Source organism: Pleurodeles waltl, chromosome 4_1, assembly GCF_031143425.1.
Source record: "Pleurodeles waltl isolate 20211129_DDA chromosome 4_1, aPleWal1.hap1.20221129, whole genome shotgun sequence".
Lineage (NCBI taxonomy): Eukaryota > Metazoa > Chordata > Amphibia > Caudata > Salamandridae > Pleurodeles > Pleurodeles waltl.
In genome coordinates, this window is record NC_090442.1 from 605,486,105 (window position 1) to 605,504,365 (window position 18,261).

The following is an 18,261-nucleotide window of genomic DNA, read 5'->3' on the forward strand; positions in this document are numbered from 1 at the left end:
CCCGCGGTCTGCATGCAAGCCACGGCTTCCCCCGTGGCCCGCACGCAGGCTGCGGTATTCCTCAAATGCCGCGCCATGGCCGCCTGAGCCCGCGGCCGCGGCGCAACAGTAGGTCCCCCCCCGAGGCCCCAGGTTTGTGAGGGAAGAGTCGAAAAAAGCGACGGACCAAAAGAGGGGCATGAACTGAAGGGGCATCCTCCCAGGAACACTCACTCATAGGGTAGCCTTTCCAATGAATAAGATATTGGAGGCGCCCATGGAAAAACCGAGTCACAGATTTCCTGGACCTCGTACTCGGGCACATTATCAACCAACAGAGGGGGAGGACAGGAGAACTGTCTGTGAAAGGGATCAGGAAAGTAAGGTTTAAGTTGAGAGACATGGAATACAGGGTGTATCTTCCAAGTCCAGGGCAGGCGAAGACGCACAGACACTGGGTTAATCTTTTTGAGAATCAGGAAGGGACCATAAAAACGGGGTTTGAATTTGTTCTGAGTGAGTCGGAGAGGTAGGAATCTAGAGGAGAGCCAAACTTTATCATGGACCTGATAGTGAGGAGCCGCACAACGTCTCTTATCAGCTATCCTTTTCATGCGAGACTTAGTGGCCACAAGGTTGGAATGGATAACACGTTGGACACCCCGTAGCTGTCGAACATAGGAGGAGATGGCAGGAAGATTGGAAGTATCTTTCAGGGGAGTTGGAAAGGCCTTAGGATGGAAACCGTAGGAGCCATAGAAAGGGGAGACCTTCGAGGCGCTGTGTATGGAGTTGTTGTAGGAGAATTCTGCAAGCGGTAAATAGGTAGCCCAATTACTCTGCGTAGCATTGCAGAAGCTACGTAAATATTGTTCGAGGCCTTGATTGAGTCGTTCCGTCTGTCCGTTAGTTTGAGGATGGAACCCTGATGATAAGGCCACTTAGATTCCCAAGGTCTTACAGAATTGTTTCCAGAATCGGGAGATATATTGAGGCCCCCTATCCGATATAATGACCTGAGGTAATCCATGAAGTCGAAAGATTTCTTGTGTAAAGATTTGACCTAATTCTTTTGCCGTTGGTAACTTTCTTAAGGCCGTGAAGTGAGCCATCTTAGTGAAGGAGTCCACGGTTACCATTATTACATGATTTCCCATTGAAGAGGGTAATGAGCACATGAAATCTGTGGAGATGGTGTGCCATGGGCCTGGGGGAACTGGTAGTGGGCGAAGTAATCCTACTGGTTTAGTACGGGGTGTCTTGGCTTGAGCGCATTTAGGACAGGATGATACATATTCTTCAGTATCTGTCTTGAGAGTTGGCCACCAGAAGGAGCGAAGCAGAAGTTCTTGAGTAGCTTTCATTCCTCGATGACCTGCGATGGGGGAATCATGGCACATACGTAAGGCTTCAGTCTGTACTAGTTTAGTGGGTAAGAACAGGGCCTTATCATGATAATAATACCCTTGATCTATATGAAGTTGCGGACGCAACTTATTCAGCTCTGTCTCTTCTAGACGGGCATATTCGGACCTGACTTGGTCTAAAAAAGTCTGTACTAAACCAATGATCTTGTTATTGTCAAATAGATTCTGAACAGGAGAATCGCTGCACTCAGGGTAACGTTGGGACAAGGCATCCGCCAGGATGTTCTGAGAACCAGGGATGTATGTGATATAAAAGTCATATTGGCTGAAAAAGAAAGCCCATCGAGCCTGCCGGCTATTCTGACACTGAAAGTTTCTTAAGCACTGTAGATTTCTGTGGTCTGACCGGGCTTCAAAGGGTTCTTTCGAGCAAATCAGAAAGTGTCTCCATTCTGTGCATGCGGTTTTTAAGGCGAGTAATTCACGTTCTAGCACGGAATAGTTCCGTTCTGAGTCAGATAAAATGTGGGAAAGGTAGAATACCGGGTGCTCTAAATCATCATCGTCTTGTCTTTGCAGTAAGGCAGCCCCAATGGCTCTTTCGGATGCGTCTGCGACAACAATTAATTGTTTGCTGGTGTCTGGGTGTCGTAGAATGGGGGCTTGAATAAAGGCTTTCTTTAAGTCTTGAAAGGCTAACTCTGCGTCTTGTGTCCAACAAAAGCCCTTCTTTAGATGGTCTTTTTTAAGGGTTTGAGTAATGTAGCTGGTTCTCCGGGCAAAGTCTGCTATAAATTGTCGATAGAAATTGGCTAAGCCCAAAAAACACTGAGGGGGTCATTCCAACCCTGGCGGTTGTCTACCGCCAGGGCCAGGGACCGCAGATGCACCGCCAACAGGCTGGCGGTGCATCCACGGGCATTCTGACCGCAGCGGTACAGCCGCGGTCAGAAACGGGAAACCGGCGGTGTCCCACCGGTTTCCCGCTGCCCTGGGGAATCCTCCATGGCGGCGCTGCAGGCAGGCTGGGGATTCCGACCCCCTTACCGCCAGCCTGGTTCTGGCGGTTTTGACCGCCAGAACCTGGCTGGCGGTAACGGGTGTCGTGGGGCCCCTGGGGGCCCCTGCAGTGCCCATGCCAATGGCATGGGCACTGCAGGGGCCCCCTAACAGGGCCCCACCAAGATTTTCAGTGTCTGCCAAGCAGACACTGAAAATCGCGACAGGTGCAACTGCACCCGTCGCACCCCTTCACTCCGCCGGCTCCATTCGGAGCCGGCATCCTCATGGAAGGGGGTTTCCCGCTGGGCTGGCGGGCGGCCTTCTAGCGGTCGCCCGCCAGCCCAGCGGGAAACTCAGAATTACTGCGGCGGTCTTTTGACCGCGCAGCGGTATTCTGACGGCGGGACTTTGGCGGGCGGCCTCCGCCGCCCGCCAAAGTCAGAATGACCGCCTGAGTCTCCTTGATGGAAGAAGGAGATGGCCAAATCAATATAGCTTGTACCTTGTCTGAATCCATGGCGACTCCAGTTTGGTTAATGCAACACCCCAAGTATTTTACTTCTGTCTGATCAAACTCACACTTTTCAGGTTTGCAGAATAAATGGTGTTGTCGGAGTCTCTCTAGATCTTGGCGAACATGCTTAGAGTGTTCCTCTGGGTGAACAGAAAAGATTAAAATGTCGTCGAGATAAACCACTACTGTTTGTTGCAAAAGATCGGAAAAGATAGAATCCATGAACCTTTGAAAAATGGAAGGGGCATTGGTGAGTCGGAATGGCATTACTCGATATTCGTAATGACCAAAAGGTGTTCTAAAAGCGGTCTTCCACTCATCACCTTCCTTAATTCTTAAAAGATGGTAAGCTCCTCTGAGATCCAGCTTGGTGAATCTCTTTGCCCCTCTGACTGCTTCTAGGATGTCCTTAATGAGGGGTAACGGGTACCAATCCTTAATAGTGATCTTGTCTAATCCTCTGAAATCAATACAGGGACGCAAATCTTTAGTCTTCTTAGGCACAAAGAAGAGAGGAGCCCCTGCAGGTGAAGAGGAGGGAGCAATCAACCCGATCTGTAGGTTCTCATCAAGGTATTCTTTAAGAATCTGCTTCTCAGGTTCTGTGAGAGAGTACATTCGCCCAAAAGGAACCACTGTATCTGGTTCTAAAGGAATGGCGCAATCGTATTCTCTATGGGGTGGCAGTTCAGGTCTTTCTGGCTTCTGGAATACGTCGGCATATTCCTGATAATGCTTGGGAACTCCCTGTAGGACGTTAATAGAGCATTCCACCTTAGGGGGTGCTGATAAGAAACCTTTTTGGGACCAATAATCCCCTGCTAGGTAGCAGTGGTGCTGGCAAAAGTGAGAGGATAAAGAAATAGTGCTTGTCTCCCAGTTGATGTAAGGGTTGTGCCGTGTGAGCCAAGGAATTCCCAGGATCATGACGTGGTGTGGTGATGAGATTAAATCAAACGAAAGGTTTTCTTGGTGTTTCCCAAACTGTAGACAGAAAGTAGGGGTAGTATATTGTACGGGTCCTGAGGCCAAGAGTGATCCATCCACCGTGTGTACTTGTTCTGGTACTTCCTTAGGTATTTGTGCTATCTGTCGTTCTTTGGCCCATGCTTCATCTAAATAGATGCCACTGGCTCCGCAGTCCAATAAAGCCAGGGTTCTTTCTTCCCGGCCATCGGTTAAGTGAAGGATAACTGGAAGAACAAATGGAAGGTATTTCACGATATCCCGTCCTCTCCCTTCTCACTGAGGACGGGAGTTGGCGTTTCCCAAAGGCTTGGTTGGACGAATGGGGCAGGTGCGAATTAGGTGACCAGCTGCACCACAATATAGACAAAGCCCCTTCCTTCGTCTATGTTCTCTTTCACTAGCTGATAAAGGTCCTCGAGCCGTATTAATTTGCATTGGCTCTTCCTCGGTAGTCCCCTTAGGTTCAGGACGGACTTCCTCGGTACGATGAGAGAAGGTGCGAGACGTCACTGAGTGTGATGGCAAACGACTCTTCCTTTTCTCCATTCTTCGTTCATTCAACCGATATTCTATTGTCAGAGTCTGATCCATCAATCCTTTAAGGTGCTCTATTCTAGCAGAGTACACCAGTTCGTCCTTAATGTCCTCTCTGAGATCTCTGCGGAACAGTGTCACCAAGGTACGTTCCACCCAGGATGTTTCTGCTGGTAATTGTCTGAAACGGGTGATGTATTGTAATACATCTTGATTCCCTTGTTGGATATCGCAAAGAGCTTCTTCTGCTGAAGCCTTGAGTCCAGGGCGCTCAAACATCTGTTTAAAGGTAGTGACAAAGGTGGAATAATTAGACAGGCAGGGATCATTTCTTGTCACTAAAGGAGTGGCCCAAGCCAATGCTGGCCCCGATAAGGCGCTAATCAAATACCCAACCTTGGTCTTGTCTTGCACAAATTGTGAGGGGCAAAAGGCAAAATAAACCGTCAAGGCATCCAGGAATTCTCTCAATTTGTTAGGATCCCCGGAGAAACGAGGTATAGTGACAGCTACTGAGGGGACATCAGTGGTCCTGGATGCAAAGGCTTGTCGATAGACGGTATTTTCAGTACGTAGCTGTTGGAGTTCTTGAGCCTGTTGTATTGTCATGAGCAGGGTCTGGCTCGTGGGTTCCGTATTTGCCACTGGATTATCCATGGTTCCGGACTGCAACTGGATTTTGGGGCATTGCAATCTGTCACGGTTTTCACTGGGCTTACCGTCGAGGTTGATGAGGGTTGGGGAACGACCCCGATTCCGGTAGGTTCTGCTCTGGCTGAGGTAGGGGTGACCCCTTCCGGTAGCCACGGTGCTGTTTGACAATAGCAAGCCACTACAGTCCGTGCCCTCCAGAAGGAGTCCCAGAGGAAAAACCCCAAAAGGGTAAAAAACCTCCAATAAGAACTCCCTGAAACAGAAGGAGGACACAAGGGCGTTAGAACTGGAGATCCGAGAGTACAGGAAAAAACTGGAGACGAAGATAGGTCAGGAAATACTGGATCCACAAGAGGAAACCAGCCGGAGCGTGACTACCACCAAAGGAGTGTTGCAACGCAATGAACAAGCAGCTGAATTCCCCTTTTATACCCCTAGACAGGAAGTAGGAAACAGGAAGTAGAAACACCACCATCTTGGATTGGGGAAAAGAGTATAACATTGAATAAAGAACATGCGTCCAACAAATAGAAACAAGGCATGCTGGGAAGAGAGGAAGTGGGCAGCATGCTGGGAAAGGGAAAAGGCATGCATATAAACACCACCATGTGCAGGTATCCGGCTTTTGCCTGTGAATACTGGTTAGTGCAAAAGGTTACCTAAATGCCTAAATGTAAAGCGCACTAAGGGGGTCATTCTGACCCCGGCGGTCTTAGACCGCCGGGGCCAGGGTCGGCGGGAGCACCGCCGACAGGCTGGCGGTGCCCCGCAGGGCATTCTGACCGCGGCGGTAAAGGCGCGGTCGGACCGGCAACACTGGCGGTCTCCCGCCAGTGTACCGCCGCCCTTTGGAATCCTCCAAGGCGGCGCAGCTAGCTGCGCCGCCGAGGGGATTCCGACCACCCCTACCGCCATCCAGTTCCCGGCGGTCCGCCCGCCGGGAACCGGATGGCGGTAGGGGGGGCCTCTGGCATGGGCACTGCAGGGGCCCCCGTAAGAGGGCCCCTACAAGTATTTCACTGTCTGCTTGGCAGACAGTGAAATACGCGACGGGTGCAACAGCACCCGTCGCACCTTCCCACTCCGCCGGCTCGATTACGAGCCGGCATCCTCGTGGGAAGGGAGTTTTTCCCTGGGCTGGCGGGCGGTCTTTTGGCGACCGCCCGCCAGCCCAGGGAAAAACTTAGAATACCCTCCGCTGTCTTTCGACCGCGGAGCGGTATTTCGGAGGGGGGAACTCTGGCGGGCGGCCTCCGCCGCCCGTCAGGGTCAGAATGACCCCCTAAATGCGCTATGCGCGGCAGGATCAAGACCCAACTCGGGGTCTTTTCTCCTGCCGTGTCTGCCCTTGCGGTAGAGACAGAAGAAGGGGGCGCGGCGAGTGCTGTGACCCCTGGGCGGACTCGCAGCTTCCCCCGCGGCCTGCCCGCAAGCCGCGGCTTCCCCCGCGGTCCACATGCAGGCCACGGCTTCCCCCGCGGTCTGCATGCAGGTCACGGCTTCCCCCGCGGCCCGCACGCAGGTTGCGGTATTTCTCAAATGCTGCGTCGCAGCGGACTGAGCCCGTGGCCGCGGCCGCCGCGGCGCGACAGTATGTGTGTTGAGTGTAGGCCTAGGTATGTGTGACGCAGTAGTAAATGAAGCCACGTGGGCCTCTGAAATGGTGGCTGCCTCACCTCTAAACTGGGACAATGGGATGTGAGGTAACTGCTGTGGCGTTGTACACCGTCGCGGTAGGCGGTCGTAGACCGCGGCGCAATGCTGCATTGGTTAACATTGGACCCTATGGGTCCCAGGAGCCAATGTGACCGCCATTTTCTATCTGTTCTATCACTCGATACCTGATCTTCGACAGGAGAGGACCTACACTGCAAGTGCTGCTGTGACCTCGGTCTGGAAGAGAAAATGGCTGCTGCGTCTGGGGAAAGGGCCCCTGCCTTCACTGCTAAGGAGTTGGAGAAGCTTGTGGACGGGGTCCTCCCCCAGTACACGCTACTCTATGGTCTTCCAGACCAACAGGTAAGTACACAGGGAGCACGTTCTATGGGCTATGCCTGTGTGGAGAGGGCTGGTTGTAAGATGGAAGGGGGCAGGGTTCTGCGAGCATGTAGGACTGTGAATGCATGTGCCACATGGCAAGGGTAGGGATGTGGGCCACTCACTTCGACGGTGCAGTTGGTAATGACTTCTCTTCTTCCCCTGTACATGTCATGTAGATCAGCGCCCACCAGAAGAAGGACATTTGGCGTGCCATCGCCAAGGACGTCCGGACCATGGGGGTCCACCAGAGACGGGGCACCCACTGCCGGAAAAGATGGGAGGACATTCGCCGCTGGAGCAAGAAGACGGCGGAGGCTCAGCTGGGGATGGCCTCCCAACGTGGGAGGGGTGCCCGTCGAACCATGTTGTTCCGAATCCTGGCGGTGGCCTACCCTGAGTTGGATGGGCGCTTGAGGGCATCACAGCAGACACAAGGGGGTGAGTACACTCTCATTCTGCGGACTTTGCGCGCAGTGGAGGGGTGTGGGTGGGGGAGGAGGGCTGTGGGTTTCCCTAGGCCAGGGCGAGTTCCGTAGGCTGGCCCCTCCCGAATGCAGGCCATGTGCCACTCCACCCCACCTCTGTAGAGTGGCAAGTACAGGTAGACATGCCCCTGTGTCATCTATGTGGGCAGATGACACCCATAGCCATGTAGGGAAATCCCAGGAATTGCATCTGTAGAGGCCAAGAGCACGGCGTAGTGCAGGGGGCTGCTGTGGCTGTATTGTCCGCCAACGGTAGCGGCACGCCATGCACTCAACCTGCCTTTCTTCTGTTGTCCCCCCCCCCTTTTTCTGCTCTCCCTGTTCTTTTGTGCATCAGCATCATCAGGCGGAGGTACAGTGGCACCAGAGCACGAGGGAGCTGCATCCCACATGGCCATGGAGGGCCACACCACGGACTCTGAATACACCAGTGGGACGGAGGGCGAGGGGAGCTTCACGTCAGTCACCGAATCAGCAAACAGCGACACGGACTCGTCCTCCGATGGGAGCTCCCTTGTGGTGGCGGCACCATCTGTGCCCTCCAATTCTACAGGTACAGCCGCCACCCCCCCTACCAGCACCACCCTCAGCCTTCGCTCCGTGCCCGCTCACCCAGGAGGGTGGGCATCACCTTCGCCCCAGGCACCTCAGCCCCTGCCCCAGTCACCCCTGCTGCCCTCAGTGAGGAGGCCATTGACCTCCTTAGGTCACTCACTGTTGGGCAGTTGACCATTGTGAATGCCATCCAGGGTGTAGAAAGGGAGTTGCATCACACTAATGCATTCCTGGAGGGCATTCATTCTGGTCCGGCTGCCCATCATCGAACCATGCAATCTCTGGCCTCAGCACTGATGGCAGCCATTGTCCCTGTGTCTAGCCTCCCCCCTCCAACTTCCTCCACCCAGACCCAATCCCCTGTACCCCAGCCTATCCCAAGCACACCATCAGACAAGCATGCACACACCTCATCACACAAAAGTAGCTCAGGCAAACATAGGCACCACACAACCCACAGGCACTCACACAGGCATCACCCACATACAGACACAACAGCATCCACTGCCTCCACTGTGTCCCCCTCCTCGTCGTTTCCCTCATCCCTCCCAGTGTCGTCTACACTCTCACCTGCATGCACTACATCTACAGGCACTAGGACTCGCACCAGAACACCCAGCACCACACCCCGCTCACCTGCACTCACCACCCCCACTACCATTTACACGTCCCCTGTGTCCACTCCCAGTGTGTCTGTGACACCCCCTCCCAAAGTACACAAACGCGGGAACCCACACACCCAACATCCATCCACCTCACGACAACCTCCAGTACCTGCACCGGCACCCAAATCACCTAAAGTTACACCTCCTACAACCACCTCCTCTTCCTCCACTCCCAGACCTCCTCCAGCTACCCATCCCAGTCTTCGTCAGAAACTTTTCCTGAGCAATGTTGACCTCTGGCCTCCACCCCCACCCCTCCAATTCATAGGTCCCGTAGTAGCACCTCAGCCAAAAAAAGCCCGGTACCAGTGGTGCGTGTTAGAGGTCTGTGGAGTGCACCGGCCACCAGGGCAGCCAGTGTGACACGGAGCCAAAGCACTGCCAGTCCACCCCCTGTAAAGCACCTCAAGTTGGACAGTGCCAAACGGGAGGGGGTGAAGACTCCTGCCGGCAAAACTGCTCACAATGGTCCCGGGGGAGTGCCGAGTCAGCTGTGACTCCTCCCAAGGTGGTGAAGGGACAGAAGAAGTCTCCAAATTCTGGTAGGAGCAGCACGGCGGGGAAGGCCACCATCCTCCCCGCTGGCCAGGACGCCACCCCCAGCCCTATTGTCACTGGTCCGGAGACCACCGCCAGAGTCTGTGCCCTGGAGGGCACCAGTATCGTCACTGGTCCGGAGACCACCGCCAGAGTCAGCGCCCTGGAGGGCACCAGTATTGTCACTGGTCCGGAGACCACCGCCAGCGTCAGCGCCCTGGAGGGCACCAGTATCGTCAGTGGTCCGGAGACCACCGCCAGAGTCAGCGCCCTGGAGGGCACCAGTATTGTCACGTCACTGGTCCGGAGACCACCGCCAGAGTCAGTGCCCTGGAGGGCACCAGTATCGTCACTGGTCCGGAGACCACCGCCAGCGTCAGTGCCCTGCAGGGCCCCGGCAGTCACAGCCCCACTGGGCACTGAGGGACCGTCATGCCACACACCAATGCACAGGTTAGAGACAGTTAAGTCAAGCACCGCTGAACAGGTCAGAGACAGCAAAGTCAAGCACCGCTGAACAGGGCAAAGACCGCCATGGCAAAGCACCGCTGAACAGGTCAGAGACAGCAAAGTCAAGCACCGCTGAACAGGGCAAAGACCGCCATGGCAAAGCACCGCTGAACAGGGCAAAGACCGCCATGGCAAAGCACCGCTGAACAGATCAGAGACAGCAAAGTCAAGCACCGCTGAACAGGGCAAAGACCGCCATGGCAAAGCACTGCTGAACAGGTCAGAGACAGCAAAGTCAAGCACCGCTGAACAGGGCAAAGACCGCCATGGCAAAGCACCTCTGAACAGGGCAAAGACCGCCATGGCAAAGCACCGCTGTACAGGGCAAAGACCGCCATGGCAAAGCACTGCTGAACAGGTCAGAGACAGCAAAGTCAAGCACCGCTGAACAGGGCAAAGACCGCCATGGCAAAGCACCGCTAAACTGGTCAGAGACAGCAAAGTCAAGCACCGCTGAACAGGGCAAAGACCGCCATGGCAAAGCACCGCTGAACAGGCCAGAGACAGCAAAGTCAAGCACCGCTGAACAGGGCAAAGACCGCCATGGCAAAGCACCGCTGAACAGGTCAGAGACAGCAAAGTCAAGCACCGCTGAACAGGGCAAAGACCGCCATGGCAAAGCACCGCTGAACAGGGAAAGACCGCCATGGCAAAGCACCGCTGAACAGGGCAAAGACCGCCATGGCAAAGCACTGCTGAACAGGTCAGAGACAGCAAAGTCAAGCACCGCTGAACAGGGCAAAGACCGCCATGGCAAAGCACCGCTGAACAGGTCAGAGACAGCAAAGTCATGCATCGTTAGCCCGTGTTCAGCTGGGACAGTGACGGAACTGGGACCGTCACGTGGAGACATGCATCCACTACCTCTGTCCTTGGCAGGATGAAGCACTCTGGGCACCAGCCCCCCTCCAGAACCAGTGGAGACATGCATCCACTACCTCTGTCCTTGGCAGGATGAAGCACTCTGGGCACCAGTCCCCCTCCAGAACCAGTGGAGTATCACATCCACTGCCTCAGTCCTTGGCAGGATGAAGCACTCTGGGCACCAGTCCCCCTCCAGAACCAGTGGAGAATGTTATCGACTTGAGAGACTGTGGCTTTGCACTCCCCAGGATGTAACAGTGGGCAACCACCCACTGTAGAGACTTGAGAGACTGTGGCTTTGCACTCCCCAGGATGGTACAGTGGGCAAACCACCCACTGTAGAGACTTGAGAGACTGTGGCTTTGCACTCCCCAGGATACATCAATGGGCATGGAGCCCCGTCGTGGATCTGGCGTGGTGCTGTAATCCGGCTGAGGTGCCCCCCCTTCCATTCCATTGAGGTGCCTGTTGTATTTCTATCTGATGCCCCTGCAGTGTTCTCTCTGTTTGTGGACAGGTATCTAGTGTGGGCGTCGCCCATGCTTTGTGGGCCCAGTGGTCCACGGACATTGATATGTGCATACTGCACTACTAATCGTAATGTATAAATTCTATAATGTGTATATATATCTGTATATATTTGGTTACTGTGTGTTGATACATTACAATGTTTGAACTGATTACCTTTAGTCTTTGCATTCTTCCGGGGGGGGGTTGTGGGTTGTTACTGTGATGTTTGGAAATGCATTGGTGTGTGTGTTGTAATGTGCGAGGGTCGGGGTGGGGGTGGGGGTGGGGGTGTTGCGTGTGTGTGTCCCTGACTTTTGCCTCCCCCCTACCCTATGTCGTAGGTGCAGTACTCACCGTTGTCTTCGGTGCCGCCGTTGCTGGTGTACGTAGACGAGCAGGAAGACAAGGGCTGGGAGTATTTGCAGTTCCGGCTCCATGGTGGCCTCCTTCCTCGTGGAGTGTGTTAAGGTGAGCGTTTTCCCATTGCAAAAGCTGTTTCTGCAGTGTTTTTATCCACGGTGAATCCGCCCCGGAAAAGGTGGCGGATTGGTAGGTTGTGATACTGTGGGCGGTACATTGTCTTCCGCCTGTCCGTTGGCGGTGACCGCCGCGCTGCTTGTCTGTACCGCCGTGGCGGTCGGAGTGTTAAAGTGGCTGTCTATGTTGGCGGTTTCCGCCACGGTCATAATTCCCTTTTTTTTCCGCCGGCCTGTTTGCGGTATTACCGCAGCTTTAACGCCGTCCGCCAGGGTTGTAATGACCCCCTAGGATTCTTTAGAAGATTTGGTCAGCTTGTGGTATTAATGTACTTTTATCATTTGGTCTTGTGTTTGGTTTACGTGATCTTAGCATTTTTAATCTAAAGGGCAATAAATGTTGAACTTAAATAAACTGGTGTGGTGCATTCATGATCAAATAGGTCATGGTGCGTATAAATTACTGACCCCAATATTGAAAGTGATGTTTATTGATTTGATCTCATTGTTGTTGACTATCTCACTCCTATCTCAGTAAAGATTCATGTCTACCTCTAAGAGTAATTGATGGTTACCCTATACGTGTCACCTTATAAATACATTATCAAAAGAAATGTAAGGCTGGACACGCCCACACGAGCCAATGTAAAGATGTTATTGGGTGGGATATATACTGTGTATTTAAGATAATCTGAGCTGTATTGTCTCTGTGCCATAGGAGGTTTGCAGAGTTACTTGGGTGTTAGACAATCTTAAATTCATAAATGGTGTTGCAACAGTCTTTGTTCACTCCAGGTCAAAAGCAGCCCTATTTGGACTGGTCAATAACTTTAGGCTCCCTCGCAGAAGTCCTAGTGCTGACATTTAAGAATGAGAAGACAGCTTGGTTTAAAACAAATATACCAAAGCTGATCACTGCTGCTGGGGGTCCATTTCATCAAGTATGCTGATCTCAGTGGTATCATTTTTAAAGCAAATCATGTTCTAATGCATCCAGTCCTGAATGTGCGCAGAGCAATCAGCATTTAAAATGATCATATAAGCATTTCTGCACTGTGCTTTGTAAATATATTTTCTTTTAATCATTATTTTTCATGAGACACATATTTCCTTCATGTTTATCCTGGTTCCAAGTGTTTTGACCTAATTACGACAGGTTCTGATCCACATACATATGCCCATTAAAAACACAGAGTTCATATAAACGTTTGTTAAGCTATCGTAATACATCTGATACCACCAAGCCCTGCACACATGCTTACCCAGTATTGGGCATCCTCCATCGTAGACTGGAGGCTCCCAGGTCATTGAACACCAGTCCTCGCCCACCTCTGTAACGAGAGGTGCCAGGGGTGCATCAGGGATGTCTGTGGTAAGGAGAATATAAGAGGTTAAGGACAACTTCAGTGAAGTACTACATGAAAGTATCCAGACTGCTGCAGCAATGGTTTTGTCAAAGTAATTATGCGGAATCCTGTACATAAAGGGACTCTGACTTGTACCAGCTTCAGAAATGATAGTCATCATCCAGCATATATGGATGTCGATAGTAGCATAACGGCACCAACACTGAACTCCAAGAAGCAGTAAATATATATCCCTTGATGGTATTGTTGGTAATGATAAACACCATTAGGGTGCATAGCAATGGCCCCATTAGTTTGTTTTGGAGCAATAATCTGTGGAATTGAGCTAAATAAATAATTTAGCCATAATATAGGCACCAAAACGTTAGAAAGGCCGAATTGGCTTTAGTAGATAGAAAGCCTGTTGTCCCCAGTGAATTAGATGTGAAGATATTTCCTTATTTATGAATGGTAGAGCCAAGGAAGGCAAGCCTTGACACACCCGTTGTAATTTATCCTCAAACACAACAGTTCACTTTTATTTCCAAGTGACCAAGACAGACTTGTAGTTTCATTCCACTATGGCCCTCATTCCAACCCTGGGGGTCTATGACCGCCAGGGTGGAGGGCAACGGAAGCACCGCCAACAGGCTGGCGTTGCTTCCAGGGCTATTCTGACCGCTGCGGTAAAGCCGCGGTCAGAAAAGGGGATCCGGCGGTTTCCAGACGGATTACCCCTGGCCCAGAGAATCCTCCATGGCGGCACTGCTTGCAGCGCCGCCATGGGGATTCCGACCCCCTTCCCGCCAGCCTGTTTCTGGCGGTTTACACCGCCAGAACCAGGATGGCGGGAACGGGTGTCGTGGGGCACCTGGGGGCCCCTGCACTGCCCATGCCACTGGCATGGGCAGTGCAGGGGCCCCCTAACAGGGCCCCATTAGGATTTGAAAATCGCGACGGGTGCTACTGCACCCGTCGCACCCCTGCAACTCCGCGGGATCCATTCGGAGCCAGCTTCATTGTTGCAGGGTCTTTCCCGCTGGGCCGGCGGGCGCCCTTTTGGTGGTTGCCCGCCGGCCCAGCGGGAAAGTCGAAAGGACCCCCGCGGTCTTTTGACCGCGGAGCGGTCTTTCGACGGGGGAACTTTGGCGGCGGCCTCTGCCGCCCGCCAAAGTTGGTATGACCCCCTATATGTGATAACAGAGTGTTTTATTGAAATTTCCACTGTACCAGAAGCTCCAGTTTAACTTATTGCACTTGGTCGGACATATCTTTGTCTTTCTGCTTCCTGGAGATGCATGCTGGTTCTGTTGGTCGCCAGCCCTCTGCTCTTCGTAGTTAGACATTGCTGGCACACCTATCACATGCAAGTCTGATTTTCCTATTGGGAGCTGCAGATAACCTGCTATGGTAGGAGAGCGCCTGGGGTTGTAACAGATGCATACTGCCCCCTTCACTATACTTTTGCATACCAGACAGCCTACAGCATTTTCTTTTTCTTCTTCTCCTTCCTCTAATCCTTCTATGTAGGCAAGCGGTAGGGAAGCTATCATACAAGTTAGGAAGGTGCTTAATGACCCCTAGCTGCAAGAGCACAGATGAAGGTGCAGGGTGTTTTACACTGCCTGCAGGACAAACCCTGGCATGTGCGGAGAGGTCAGAACGAGCAAATGACCCTGTTGCGTAGAGGAGGTAGCCCTGAATAGCTCAGGTCAGGAGGAACACCAACAGCAGGGGGATGGAAAGGCACAAGTTATTCCCACTTTCATGGATAACAGGGAGAGTACATAAATGATTGGGCTAGGAGTGCCTGACTGAGAAAACGGGCCCTGGATTCAGCATTTCATTATTTTTTGTAACTTGCTTATGTACCTCCTAAAGTAGAAAGCTGATGACATTTTTTGAACAAAGTTCTCAGCGACACATATATTTGACATTAGCCAGCATACCAGCACCAAACTCTGACCAACAATACACACACAGGCAATATACATGCAGTGACCTCTACACATACAAAAACACAAAAGCACATACACAGAGCACACACGCACATATAGAGGCAAACCCTACACAGATACTGCTGTTACATGGGTTCCGCCCATTTAATACCCCTGGATTTTTCACTTTCTGACTATGCCACTTTGGACTTTTGCTATGAGTGAGTATCACTACCTGGGTCTTTCTCACTGTAAATGATGTGCAAATGGACTGATTGTACTAACCGTCAATGTCCACCTTTTAAGATGCAGCCGTTGGTACATCTATTGTGTAAGAGGCTCTGGGCTGGTTATATATGAGCTCAAATGTCTGTGCAAGTGTGCGTGTGAGACTACCATCTTACACCACCCGGTATTTGCACACAGGTGGCCTATTGCAAAAGGGACCCTTCAAGGATTCGTGCTGACCTGGGGTAGGCCCTATATTCTAAGTGGGCATTAATAATGTTGGTCTGTACTGTTGACAGAAAATTTGTGGTGCTTAACTGAATTACAGGTTAAAGGTGAAATCTGCCCCAAAGTGCAGTTTCACCCCACTTAGGTCTACAGTGTCCAGTGAAGTATCAATCACAACATAAACAGGAATACTGGGTGCAGATCCACTGTAACGTTTGTGATACCTGTACTCCTTATGGCATTTCATAACTGTCATATATACCTGGCTCGGGCATAATCAGATTATAGGTCTGTGCCCTGCCCCTCACCATTTCTGGACCATGGTATTTACTGTGCTGGCCAGCAGGACGATCAAAGCCTGTAGCATCTGCTAATTAACTCTTCACACTGCACCTGGTCTGGGCAAGCCCAAGCCCACAAAAACAGAAGGAGGCCATAGCTCTAGAGACAGAAAGCACTCCCCTTTGATGTTTTGGTGGGAAGGGTTCAGGCAGCTATGTCAGTGGTGGACCTGAAGCTCACAGGGTAGATATTTTCATAGGCCACTTGAAGTCACCATGTTTAAATGTCTGAGAATGCTGTGTAGGAGTGTTGGGGCAGAGGGGGGGAGATGATTAACATCCTAGGATTAGACATATGTGCCTGCCTTCCAGACCTTTCCATTCCACTCAAAACTCCCCTCACAAAGGAGAGATTTTTGAGAAGACACTGGATCTGGGAGCAATGGTGGCAAAAGAATGCACAGCTGGAGAGAGAACCCACCTCCCCCACCTAAGAAGAAAGATAGAAGGTCTTTGACACCAGCTGATTCCCAGCACTAGGATCAATCTCTCCAAGGCCACTGGTGCTGTCCCCGTTATGCATCCCGAAGAAGAACTGGGGGAATAGACCTGCTGGGCGACCCTGAAAATTTTTTCTGGGATGTCTGTGGACTGGTTGTTGGCTCCGATGACATAGCTTCCCTGCACATAGCCAGGAGGCTGCGGTGCCTGGGAAGTATGACAGGGAAGGTGTTCTACCTGTTGGCCGTGGTGGGGCTGTGGAAGATGTCACAGAACCTTTAGCATGTGGAGTCCAGGTAGAGGATAGGTCTGGCAAAGGTCAGCAAAATCAAGCTATCCAAGAAAACGTACTAACTTTTTAGAGGCCAAGAGTACCAACTTTTTAGAGGCCAAGAGGTCTGACGAAAATGCTCCAGTGGCTAGGTGTAACAATCAGGAGCAAAATGAAGAAAATCAGCCTTATGGGGCTGGAGAAAATGGCATTCAACGCTTAGTCCCTATCACAGCAATCCCAGGCATGTGAACGAAGCACTGCTGGCTCTGCGCCAACCTGAGTAAAACAGCCGAGAGCAAGACAGCCAGCAGAGGCCATGCGGCATTGATTGCCCCATGCCTCCCGCACCCCACCCCCTTCGGCTCCCAACAAAGAATGCATGTGGATGCCCCGTGTGGGGCCAGGGCACCCGGTATAAAAGAAAAGTGAAGCACACGGCTGCTATTAATGAAAAATCTGCTCGTATAATATTGAAGCCCGTGGCTGGAGGAGCGCTGTGTAAACCTCACTGTGGCCTTATAATTGCACATCTTTCTTCTGTGGTGACACGGGAAATGCAGGGGCACCGCCAACATTTCTAAAAGTGTGTTCGGGGCATTACAGGAAATGCTGCAGTAGCCCAGAAGAAACTCCCAAAAGTTGCCCTAAGTCTCTCAGAGGGGTGTATTTATTTCCCCGGGAAAGATTTACACTGATTTCAAACCACTCCTAGAGCCTGTAGTTTTGTACATGGGCTTTAGAGTGCGGGGGGCTTTGTTTGTTAGTTCTATAGTTGCAGTGGCAGTGCAGATGCTGCCACTGCTGAGGGAACGCAACATGAACCCAGATGATTTCACCAATTACCTACTTACCCATCACTCACTTGCCATCCTGGGTACGAGTACCAAAAAAATAGCACAATCCCAAGTTCGGGAAAAGGTCAAGAGCAACATTCATCTTTTAATATTGCCTTATAATTTCGGACCACAGCGCAGCACTCGTGTGGCGACTATGCAAGTGATTCATAAAGAGCTTCAGATGTCTGACTAGCGAAATCTGTGTGTCATTCTGTTTGATTTGTTAGCAGCCTTCAACACCATCAGCCATTAAGCCTTGCTCAGCACCTTTTCCAGAAGAAGGGGATTCAAGGGCACCATGTTGAAAGGGTTTCATGTTAGTTAACTAATAGACCCAGTCCCTCTAAGTCTGTCTTTATCTCTATAACATGCATTATAAAGAAAGACAAAATCGCCTGGTGCTCTGCAGAGTCCATGCTTTCCGGAACTGCCGTATAAGCCCTGGTCCTCCCACCTCTTGATAGAGGCAACACCATGTTTGCCCGGTTCCAGAGTCCCTTCTACTCCCCTTGAAAGTGTCTTCCATGATGAGGCACCACTGATCTAGGGTTCAAAGAAGTTTGATAGGACTTCCCCAATCCTGAGATAATTCCACTGACTTTGTTCAGCCAGATAAGTCAGATGAATCACTTCCATGGGGATCAACTAAACAACTAATTGTACCATTGTAGTGACAGGCGAAATAGAGATCATTGCCAGGCAACAAAAAAAAGAAACAAACAAAGGAGCAGGATGAAAAAGGCTAGATGGAATGTTTCGACGCCCTGAGGATATGGAACTTCATCTCTATGAATCCATGAAATGCTCTTTCCTTTCTTCACGGCAGAAATGAACCAAAGTCTATTTCTTGAAGCAACGCCTCCTACACGTGTAACAACCTTGCAAGTTGTTGACAAAACTCTTGCCCCCTCTGCACTCTATAAATTCCCTTCTTTCTATCCCACTTGTCTAGCTCTCCTACTTTTGGCT

The 18,261-nt window shown here is 51.5% G+C and overlaps 1 protein-coding gene across 11 annotated transcripts in view; it reads right to left on the reverse strand.

Moving 5' to 3' along the window:
* MYBPC1 (myosin binding protein C1) overlaps positions 1 to 18,261 on the reverse strand; it is a 362,797-nt gene that overhangs the window by 144,156 nt on the left and 200,380 nt on the right. For all 11 annotated transcript variants that reach the window (XM_069229024.1, XM_069229023.1, XM_069229030.1 and 8 more), the window contains one exon: positions 12,924 to 13,028. In XM_069229024.1, the coding sequence (XP_069085125.1) occupies positions 12,924 to 13,028 (105 nt within the window). The remainder of the gene's footprint in view (positions 1 to 12,923; positions 13,029 to 18,261) is intronic.